The sequence below is a fragment of the Podarcis tiliguerta genome (assembly GCF_965153285.1).
Source record: "Podarcis tiliguerta genome assembly, chromosome: 6".
Taxonomy (NCBI): domain Eukaryota; kingdom Metazoa; phylum Chordata; class Lepidosauria; order Squamata; family Lacertidae; genus Podarcis; species Podarcis tiliguerta.
This window is the reverse complement of record NC_139539.1, coordinates 86,729,005-86,740,679: the sequence shown is the minus strand read 5'-3', so window position 1 is coordinate 86,740,679 and position 11,675 is coordinate 86,729,005. Positions and strand designations below refer to the sequence as shown.

Genomic DNA, 11,675 nt, shown 5'->3' with positions numbered 1-11,675 from the left:
CAGGGAATCTAAGTGCGCGATTGGAAAAGTCAACAATGAGATGCTAAGAATAGTGCATGATCATGATGATTGCGTGATAAAACCATTATGTTGTTGTTTTTGTTTATTTCTTGCATTTATATCCTGTCTTCTCCGCAGCAGGAGCATGGGCGTAGCCAAGGGGGCAGCTGCCCTCCAAAGTCCATCAAAATCAAATCAATACAAATCTGAGGTTCTGCTGCCCCAACAAAAGCCTGCCCCCTAACAAAAACCCTGGCTACGCCCATGACCAAGGTAGCACACACGGTTCTCCCCCCTCTTCATTTAATCCCCACAACAAACCTGTGAGGTACAGTGGCGTAGCATGGGGGGTGCAGGGGGGCCGGCCGCACCGGGCGCAACATGGGGGGGGCGCGCGTTCGCACTCGCAGCTCTCTGCCCCCTGCTAAAATCCAGGGGTTAGGAGGCGCAACTACTTGCCTTGCCCCGGGTGCTGACAACCCACGCTATGCCACTGGTGAGGTATGTAAAAGTAAAGGACCCCTGACAGTTAAGTCCAGTCGGAACGACTCTGGGGTTGCGATGCTCATCTCGCTTTACTGGCTGAGGTAGCCGATTTTTGTCCACAGTTTTTCCCGGTCATGCGGCCAGCAGTGAGGTAGGTTAGGCTGTGGCATTGACTGGCCCAAGGCCGAATGAGGATTCCACCCGTGGCCTCCAAGGTCCTAATCCCACACTTTAACCACTGCACCCCCACTGCCATCGCAGCTTGCCACGATAAGGGACTGACACTTGAAATGCATTGCTTTTTCAGCTCCCATCCTCTCTCCTGCTCCATCATTTCCCGCTTTGATTCTTCTTGACCAACAATCTCACAGGAGCCAACTCCTAGGGCACGAGGTCACTTCGGCCCTCGCCATAAAAGCCATTCCAGTGGTGCGCGTGGGCCACGTCTTGTGATCCATAACGCGAGGCGGAGCTTACCTGCCCCCACCCTATATTTTGTTCAAGCTGGCGCCCCTGAACAATATAGACGCTTACTCAGAAGTAAGTCCCCACTGATTGCAATGGGATGTATTCCCTTGTGAAGTGTGCAGGGCAATAGACTCCAACGCGCTCTGATGAGAGCGTTTTAACAGCAGGTTTGGCCCAATATACGAAAGAGGGATGTGTGCCGGAGCGAGGTTGGGACTGGAGGAGCCTTGTCGCCTCTCGTGTGGCCTTGGAGCAGGGATGGCCACGCTGGCTGGCGCTTGGAGTCCAGCCAGTGGCGTAGCGTGGGGGGTGCAGGGGGTGCCGGCTGCACCGGCTGCAACATGGGGGGGGGGGCTCGCACTCGCAGCTCTCTGCCCCTACCTGGCTCCACGGGTTAGGGGGCGCAAATTACTTGCCTTGCCCCGGGTGCTGACAACCCATGCTACGCCACTGAGTCCAGCACCCGAGGGGGAGGGCACCGCACTGTCTACCTCTGGCCTCGCCTTTGCGTTATAGCTTATTCCACGGAAGGGGAAGGCAGGGGAGTGTTGAGAAGAGCTCTTCAGGAAGAATTGCGCGATGGCGCGAGAGACCTCGGGAAACTTAGCTCCCCTCCTCCTTTTGGATATTGCGCGCAAAACCTCCAAGGTTTGCTTCCAGACAACCAAGTCAATCCTCGCTCTTTCCTTCTCTGCTTCCACATCCCGCCATCTCCAGGGCGCGAGGCGGTGTACCAACCGGCAAAAGTAATTTAAAGAGCAGAGTTCTGTTATCGGCTGCCCGTGGGTATGCAACCAGTCCCCGCGCCGCCTTAGTGGCGTGGCGCGTGGACCACAACCAAGCCACGCCGTTTACGCACCAGGGCGGCGCAGCTCTAGCGAACGCAACTCCTCCCCTTCGCCGTGCATGGTGTCAAGCATCCACAAAGCATTGTTGCAACGGGGAGGCGCGGGGGGGGGGGCGGGGAGAGAGAGAGAGATTCTGGGGGAACGTGGGAACTGAGAAGCAGAGCAGCGCTTTGCGCGCAGAGAGTTCGGGCTCTAGCTGAAGCATGTCAGGCAGCAAGTCTAGGGTAGTTCCAAGGGAGCCTCTGCCACGCCAGGCAATACCGGGCGAGAAGGACCAAGGCGCAAGGTGGCTTTCAAGGGTAGCTTTTAGAGCTTTTGGGAAGGAAGAGGCGCTCGAGCCGCTGCTTGGGATGAGCCGCCCCTCCTCAACATCCTGAGGAATGTCCGCAATTCGCTTGCTGACTCATCAGAGGAGTCTTTGGGTGCCTCCGTGTGGGCACTGATGGAACTTGGGAAAGGAAGAACCGGCTCCGGGCAATGGCGCCACCACCGGCAGCAGCAGGTGGAGCTACTTTTCAACAAGTGGTAAAGGTAAAGGGACCCCTGACCATTAGGTCCAGCCGCGGACGACTCTGAGGTTGCGGCGCTCATCTCGCTTTATTGGACGAGGGAGCCGGCGTACAGCTTCTGGGTCATGTGGCCAGCGTGACTAAGCCGCTTCTGGCCAACCAGAGCAGCGCATGGAAACACCGTTTACCTTCCCGCCGGAGTGGTACCTATTTATCTACTTGCACTTTGACATGCTTTCGAACTGCTAGGTTGGCAGGAGCTGGGACCAAGCAACGGGAGCTCACCCCGTCGTGGGGATTCGAACCGCCGACCTTCTGATCGGCAAGTCCTAGGCTCTGTGGTTTACACCACAGCGACACCCGCGTCCCATTCAACAACTGGACATTTACCAAAAAGGGTTGAGGTAAAACAACAACATACAGATATTTAAAGAAAGCCAACAAGGGGGGGGGGGGAATGCATATAATTGGGTAGTCATCAAAAGACACATTCCTATACAGTGGTACCTCGGGTTAAGTACTTAATTCGTTCCGGAGGTTCGTTCTTAAACTGAAACTGTTCTTAACCTGAGGTACCACTTTAGCTAACGGGGCCTCCCCCTGCCTCTGCACAATTTCTGTTCTCATCCTGAAGCAAAGTTCTTAACCTGAAGCACTATTTCTGGGTTAGCGGAGTCTGTAACCTGAAGCGTATGTAACCTGAAGCGTATGTAACCTGAGGAACCACTGTACTGCAATGCAACAGGTTCCTTTTTCTCTCCTCAGCTGTTTCTAGACTGGGGGAAAAGGGAACCCGGACTTTGAGAAAGTTGCCTGAACTTAGGCAAGACCCAGGTCATCAGCCTGAGTTTCCACAGCCCCCACCGAGCTCGAACCACAGTTGGTAGCAAGTGCAGCAGATATGTTCTGTGCCTGAGATAATATTTCATTTTCTTGCTAATGATGCTGTTTTAAATGTACATTTTATATTTGACTTCCTTTGGTGAAATGTTTCATTTTGAAGTGTTTGAGATACTTTAAAATTCACTTCGCTGCATTAAATGTGCATTCTGCAGTTGGCCTTGGTAATGTTTTATTTTTGAAATCTTTAAGATAATATTTTTGTTTCTTGCTAATTGTACTGCTTTGAATTGAATTGAACTTTATATCTGACTTTCTTCTTGTAATGTTTTCTGTTGGATTGTTTTATTTGGTGTTTTCATGTAGATTGCAAACCAATTTGAGATTTCTTTCTTAAAAATGTAAAGCAGTATAGAACTGAAATGAGTAATAATAATAATAATAATAATAATAATGGAGTTTGGCCATGTTGTTGTTGTTTAGTCGTTTAGTCGTGTCCGACTCTTCGTGACCCCATGGACCAGAGCACGCCAGGCACTCCTGTCTTCCACTGCCTCCCGCAGTTTGGTCAAACTCATGCTGGTAGCTTCGAGAACGCTATCCAACCATCTCCTTCTCCTTGTGCCCTCCATCTTCCCCAACATCAGGGTCTTTTCCAGGGAGTCTTCTCTTCTCATGAGGTGGCCAAAGTATTGGAGCCTCAGCTTCACGATCTGTCACTCCAGTGAGCACTCAGGGCTGATTTCCTTCAGAATGGAGGAGTTTGGCTATGGTTATAATTTTTCAAACTTTACTAATTCAGTCCCTGTAAGAGGGTGTAACCAAGGTCTACAGTGTGCTTGACCATACAGTTTTGGCTGGGAGAAATACTGCAAAACTTTTTGAGAATATGGCTGTGAACACAAGACATTTTGTTCTAGAATCCATGGAGACTGGGCACTTTCCCCCCCTACATGGTTCTCACACATTTTAGATTTATTGTATATTTTTTGCTCCTGAACAACAGGAAATTGGTTTCATTCCAAAAACAAAAGCTCACTGCAGTGTGTCCATGGATGACCTAATCAAGGGGAAAGTCGAGACTCAATCTAGATGAACACAGACATTTACAGACATGTTAGTGTGTACACAGTCTACAGTGTAAGATGTGGTTCCAGATGTGTAAGCCACTGATCCCCAAATTTTGGAGTTCTAGGGTGTTTCTAGGGTGGAGAGCCAGTGTGGTGTAGTGGTTAAGAGCGGTAGTCTCGTAATCTGGGGAACCGGGTTTGCTTCCCCGCTCCTCCACATGCAGCTGCTGGGTGACCTTGGGCCAGTCACACTTCTCTGAAGTCTCTCAGCCCCACTCACCTCACAGAGTGTTTGTTGTGGGGGAGGAAGGGAAAGGAGAATGTTAGCCGCTTGGAGACTCCTTAAAGGGAGTGAAAGGCGGGATATCAAATCCAAACTCTTCTTTCTTCTTCTTCTTTCCATGTAGGCATTTTTGTGGAATTCATGCTGGTCACATGCACAAGTTTTTTGCACTGATCTCTAAGGTGCTACTGGAAGGAATTTTCTCATTTTGTTTCACATAAAACCCTCACTGTCAAAATGCCATAGGTAAAGGTAAAGGGACCCCTGAACATTAGGTCCAGTCGTGGCCGACTCTGGGGTTGCGGCGCTCATCTTGCTTTATTGGCCGAGGGAGCCAGCGTACAGCTTCTGGGTCACGTGGCCAGCATGACTAAGCCGCTTCTGGCTAACCAGAGCAGCGCACGAAACGCCGTTTACCTTCCTGCCGGAGAGGTACCTATTTATCTACTTGCACTTTGGCGTGCTTTCGAACTGCTAGGTGGGCAGAAGCAGGGACCGAGCAACGGGAGCTCACCCTGTTGCGGGGCTTCGAACTGCCGACCTTCTGATCTGCAAGCTCTAGTCTCTGTGGTTTAACCCACAGCGCCACCCGCGTCCCTCAAAGTCCCATACTGTACCTTAAAAAAATTAATCTGGATTTTCTTCTTCCTGCAGGAAGTCCATGGAGTGAAAAATAGCCTGTTATGCATCTGCAGTCCCCTCTGCTGTGGAAACTTGTTTGCACATTTTTATTTTTTTGTCATAAGTATGATGTTTTGGAAGGACACTGCAGTCTGCAATATTTTCTCACCTCTTGCAAGCTCTGTCATCCAAAAATCTTGCACTCGTGGGCATTCATGACAGTGTGAGACTACTTGATCACAATGTTTTCCACATTATGAGAATATACCACAGGGATCCTGTTTTGTATTCCCACCTTCGCAATATACCAACTGGGACATCGATTTAAAATTGTGCTTCTTAGAAATTCTTAGGCATTAGTGCTTGAAAGTAAATTCCAAAGGTTTCCCCCCCTAAGCACTCTTTTTCAATCACTTCTTTTGTATTAATTGTATTTTCCTGCTGGGCTTTCATCCCATAGCACTGCTGTGAGACCTAAAGGCTAGCAAGACCAAAACTAGGTGAGTCTTTCCCATCAGATGGTTGTCTGCAACCCCAAACAGATGACAACTGTGCTTCTTAAGGACCCAACCTATATGGTGCTTGTCCTTTGAATGGGGTAAAATATGGGAAGGCCGCTTTCATGCCGCTGTTGTGACGTACCTTAGGCTGCAATCCTAAACAAATTTAGCAGAGATTAAGGCCCGTGGACATTTGAAAAAACACGTAAGGACAGGATTCCCAGTGTAAAGCTGTGGAGAAAAACACAAGCCACCAAGTGGTGGAGGTTGGTAGTGCACTCATTGTAAGTGACCAATGAAGCATTGCCAAGACAGAGCCAGAATGTTTGCTGCTGCTGCTGCTGCTGCTGCTGCTGCTGCTGCTGCTGCTTCTTCTTCTTCTTCTTCTTCTTCTTCTTCTTCTTCTTCTTATTATTATTATTATTATTATTATTATTATTATTATTATTATTATTTTATTAATACCCTGCCCATATGGCTGGGTTTCCCCAGCCACTCTGGGCGGCTTCCAACAAAGATTAAAAATACATTAAAATGTCACACATTAAAAACTTCCCTAAACAGGGCTACCTTCAGGTGCCTTCTAAAAGTCAGAAAGTTGTTTATTTCCTTGTCGTGTGATGGGAAGGCATTCCATCTGCCTGGTTCCCTGTAATGTCACTTCTCGCAGTGAGGGAACTGCCAGAAGGCCCTTGGTGCTGGACCTCAGTGTCTGGGCTGAATGATGGGGGTGGAGACACTTTTTCAGGTATCCTGGGCCGAGGCCGTTTAGGGCTTTAAAGGTCAGCACCAACACTTTGAGTTGTGCTCGGAAATGGACTGGGAGCCAATGTAGGTCTTTCAGAACCAGTGTTATGTTGTCTCGACGGCCAGTCCCAGTCACCAGTCTAGCTGCCACATTCTGGATTAGCTGTAGTTTCCAGATCACCTTCAAAGGTAGCCCCACGTAGAGCACATTGCAGTAGTCCAAGCTGAAACTGTGTCTCACCTTGAGCACAAGTAATACTGGGAGCTCAGAAATGGAGATTAATATTTTAAGATTAAGATTGAAACTTTCCCCCCCCCTTGTGGAGTGAAGCAGGGAATGATTGCTGTTAGACTTATTTGCAACTATGTAGTAAGGTACTTGTGGGACGCGGGTGGCGCTGTGGGTAAAACCTCAGCGCCTAGGACTTGCCGATCGCATGGTCGGCGGTTCGAATCCCCGCAGCGGGGTGCGCTCCCATCGTTCAGTCCCAGCGCCTGCCCACCTAGCAGTTCAAAAGCACCCCCAGTGCAAGTAGATAAATAGGGACCGCTTACTAGCGGGAAGGTAAACGGCGTTCCGTGTGCTGCGCTGGCTCGCCAGATGCAGCTTGTCATGCTGGCCACGTGACCCGGAAGTGTCTGCGGACAGCGCTGGCTCCTGGCCTCTAGAGTGGGATGAGCGCACAACCCTAGAGTCTGTCAAGACTGGCCCGGACAGGCAGGGGTACCTTTACCTTTAGTAAGGTACTTGCAGCAGGGTCAGTCCCTACTGACTGAAATTGTCCTTGTGCAGCCCCCGAGTTCCTGGCTGAAATCGCTACTGGGGTGGAGTATTTCTTTGTCACACAAATAATCAGGGTCCTACTTGCACTTCTGATTGGCTGGTGCTATGGAGACCCGAAGGAGCTACAAGCAGTCTTCAATTTTGCTGAAATTCCTTGAGGAAAAAAACACCCAAATTCACTCTTGCCGCCTGCTGGAGAGTTTACAACACGACACTCTTACATGTTTGCATTATGTATTTGTGGGATGTGAACAGGGCCAGATTTAGGTTTGCTGATGCCCTGAGCTACTGAAGGTAATGGGACCCTTTCTATGTCTAGCTGTCCTTTGTCAACAACAAATTGTCACTGGTTTTTTTGTGTTGAATATAGGCTATATGGTAATTTATGGACCTAATAGGTATCTGAAGCCATTTGCACATAACAAAATATGTATTTTATCAAAGTACAGTGATACTTTAGTTTACAACCATAATCCATTCTGGAGGTCCGGTTGTAAACCAAAACAGGTTGTAACCAAAGGTGCACTTTTGCCAATGGGGCCTCCAAAATTTTTTTGTTTGTAATAAAAAAATTACAATTCTAAAAGTCTGGTAGTTGTTTTTCTCTTTGACATCTGGTGGGAGGGCGTTCCACAGGGCAGGCGCCACTGCCGAGAAGGCCCTCTGCCTGGTTCCCTGTAATTTGGCTTCTCGCAGTGAGGGAACTGCCAGAAGGCCCTCGGTGCTGGACCTCAGTGTGTGGGTAGAACGATGGGGGTGGAGATGCTCCTTCAGATATACTGATCTTCAGATATATTGATTGTAATGATCTTGCTTCCTGCAAAGGAGTGCCTGTCTCCCCCTCACTAAATTAAGCCCTTGATTCACAAGCCACTTTCTTTCAGGAACATTAAAAAATATCTGTGGAAGCCAAGTTGGGCCACGCCTACCAGGCCCAGACCTATATCCTTGGCCTTCCTGTGTTGAGAGGAGCATCTTCCACCAGCGTCTGCTGACCTCGCAGTTCGAAAGCACACCTGCTCAAGTAGATAAATAGGTTTATCACTGTGGCAGGAAGGTAAATGGCGTTTCCGTGTGCTCTGGTTTCCATCATGGTGTCCCATTGCACCAGAAGCAGTTTAGTCCTGCTGGCCACACGACCCGGAAAGCTGTCTGTGGAAAAACGCCGGCTCCGTCGGCATGAAAGCGAGATGAGTGCCACAACCCCATAGTCACCTTTGACTGCACTTAACCGTCCAGGGGTCCTTTACCTTTACCTTTTTACCTTCCTCCTTCCATCCTCAGGTAAGAAGGAACCGCAAGCAACAACAGCAATTTCCACACCAGTTCCTCATATATTATTTTATTTCTCATTTTTATTGGAAGTGAAAAAATAATTTAGACTCATTTATTTGTACAGGTGGCACCAGTTTTGTTACTGACAAGCTGTAGGATGTCCTGGCCCACCTTGCTGACAGCCAGGGGTAAACGCAACACAGCCACAGCCACAAAGGATCCTGTCTTTTGGAGACTAAATGCTCACAGAGATGCCACCATCCCCTTATTACTCCCCCCACCCTGAATGGGAATGGGCACAAGTAGACCAGGACCACACCATCCTAAGTGGAAACCATCATTGGCCTTCAACCTCTCTGTCCCATCCTTCGTTTCCACGCCTCCTCAATCCATTTTCAGGGTCAAGTAATCTGCAGCGGTGTCTCCAACATTTCCATGAGGAAAGTGTCGATGGGGGTGTCACCAATCAGCTTGAAGAAGAAGAGGTGCTCCAGGCATTTCAGGCCGATAGATCGCAAGGCCGGCAGCCTCAGGAGGAGCTTGGCAAACCTGAAGGAGCCAGAGATGTAGAAAAACTGAAGTTAATGACAATCGGGGAAAGCCAAGGGGTGTGTTCTGTTGAGAGACAAAAGAAAGAACTCCACCACATTCGCTGGATCTGAAATAAGGCCTTGCGCAAGGCTCTTCCTGCATGTGGGCCCACATCAACTGAAGTCAAATGTGTTGCTTGGAACTTTAGATGCCATGAGTTTTGTTACCCACAAAACACACACACACACACAGCCAAAATACATGATTAAAATTGGGCAGCTGCTTCAGCATTTTAGGCTTCCCTTTGAACTACATTGGGACGCGGGTGGCTATGTGGGTTAAACCACAGAGCCTCTTGGGCTTGCCGATCAGAAGGTCGGCGGTTCGAATCCCCACGACGGGGTGAGCTCCTGTTGCTCGGTCCCTGCTCCTGCCAACCAAGCAGTTCAAAAGCATGTCAAAGTGCAAGTAGATAAATAGGTACCGCTCTGGCGGGAAGGTAAACGGTGTTTCTGTGCGCTGCTCTGGTTCGCCAGAAGCGGCTTAGTCATGCTGGCCACATGACCCAGAAAAACTGTCTACAGACAAACGCCAGCTCCCTTGGCCAGTAAAGCGAGATGAGCGCCGCAACCCCAGAGTCGGTCACGACTGGACCTAATGGTCAGGGGTCCCTTTACCTTTAGCTTGAACTACATTACTACATTATAATGTCGGCTAATTACAGCAAAGCTAGAAAGTATCAGCCAAAAAGTTACATCCGTTAAATGCCCACATTAGGAATAAATAGCTGCCGGTATCTGCAGGCCTGTTGCTGGCTGCGAATATGGCATCGTTCAAATATAAGGGTCAGCAAGGATTCGTTTTGTCCTACCAAAGACACACTAATGCTATTCACATTAAGCCCTTTTCAGGGCTGTTTGGTTCAATCCCAAAGGCCAGGGCTTAGTCTTCTGCCATGGGTGGGTGAGAATCATGGAGTTGTAGAGTTGGGGGGGACCCCAGGGGTTATCCAGCCCAAACTCCTGTTCTGCAGGAATTTCTTTTGCCCAAAGGGGCTTTCCTGCTTGCTGCCCTGTTTCATCTATAATAATAATGATAATGATAATAATGATGATGATGATGATGATAATGATAATGATATAATGATAACGATAACAACAACAACAACAACAACAACAACAACAACAACTTATTATTTTCCCCAGCCACTCTGGATGGCTTCCACAAAGACCAAAAATACACTAAGATGTCACACATTAAAACTTCTCTGAACAGGGCTGCCTTAAGATGTCTTCTGAATGTCAGGTAGTTGTTTATCTCTTTGACATCTGGTGGGAGGGCGTTCCACAGGTTGGGCGCCACTACCGAGAAGGCCCTCTGCCTGGTTCCCTGTAACTTCGCTTCTCACAATGAGGGAACCGCCAGAAGGCCCTCAGTGCTGGACCTCAGCATCCGGGCTGAAGGATGGGGGTGGAGACGCTCCTTCAGGTATACTGGGCCGAGGCCATTTAGGGCTTTAAAGCCCTTTAAAGCCACTTTGTATTGTGCGCGGAAACGTACTGGGAGCCAATGTAGGTCTTTCAAGATCTATGACTCACTTTACCAAGACTCTTCAAGTGAGTATTTCGTGTAGGCACAAATTCATGGAAATGGAAGCTCCTTACATGAACTCAGCTGGCTATTACTCTCAGTGCCACCCATGGTGCAGGTTAATGCAGCCAGTGGAATCTAATGTTCCAATCCACACATTGACTACACACATGCAGGAAAGGGCCTGTCTACATCGCAGCCCTTCTTGAAAGCTCGGTAAGATTTGGAGTGCTGCCTCCCTCTTCCCTCTTCTGTGATCCATACCCGGGACAGGTGGTTAAAACCAACACCTTCCCAGTCCGAAATTGCTATAGCGGAGATGTTTTGCCATTAACAGTAAGCCTGTCAGTTGGTCTAATGCAGGGGTTGGCAACCTAAGGCCTATGGGCCAATAGCAGCCCATGAAGGCCGCTTAACCGACCCACCAGACCCCCCTGAACCAAGTTGCCTGCTTGGCGTGTCCCCGCGCGCTGCACTAAACCAGCGCAGCACGGCATGGGGACTCGCTTCTGCGGCTCTGGAAATTGCTTCTGCACATGCCCAGATGCCAGAAATCGCGTCTGCGCATGTCCGCGGTGCATGCGCAGAAGAGATTTCCGGCACCGCGGACATGTGCAGATGCGATTTCCGGCATCGCGCTGCACCGGCCCAGCCCACGGAGGATCTCTGTGGGAGTGATCCGGCCCGTGCCCAGTAAGCCTTGCCGACCCCTGCTCAAATGTCTGGCTGTGCTTTGTGAACTGTTTGTATGGATTGTCGCCATTTCATTGTTATTACGAATTGCGTTCTGTGCTGCAGTGTCCACTGTTGTGCTAAGCAATGTGCTCTGTCGGTGCAAGGGCTTGCACAACAACACGTTCCGCCTGGGTTCCCTGGAGCAGATTTGGGGACAGGGCGGGGAGAGGATGGGGGAAAGTATCATTGTACAAGCAGAACTCCTTGGACTGACAGAATATGCCAGCTGGATACTGCCTCCTGGTTTTATATACATGTTGTGATTATGGATTAATTATTGCATTAGCTTGCCAAGATTCACTATCCTGGATCTTCTGCTAATCTGGGCCTTCCAGACACAGCTTTGGCACTATCCTCGGACTTATAAAGGTAAAGGTAAAGGGACCCC

At 49.3% G+C, this 11,675-nt stretch overlaps 1 protein-coding gene across 2 annotated transcripts in view; it reads right to left on the bottom strand.

Moving 5' to 3' along the window:
* Window positions 1–8,482: 8,482 nt before the first annotated feature.
* Window positions 8,483–11,675, bottom strand: part of RXRG (retinoid X receptor gamma) — a 74,974-nt gene continuing 71,781 nt past the window's right edge. For both annotated transcript variants that reach the window (XM_083445345.1, XM_083445346.1), the window contains exon 10: window positions 8,483–8,980. In XM_083445345.1, coding sequence (XP_083301471.1) covers window positions 8,833–8,980 — 148 coding nt within the window. In that variant the 3' untranslated portion in view covers window positions 8,483–8,832. The remainder of the gene's footprint in view (window positions 8,981–11,675) is intronic.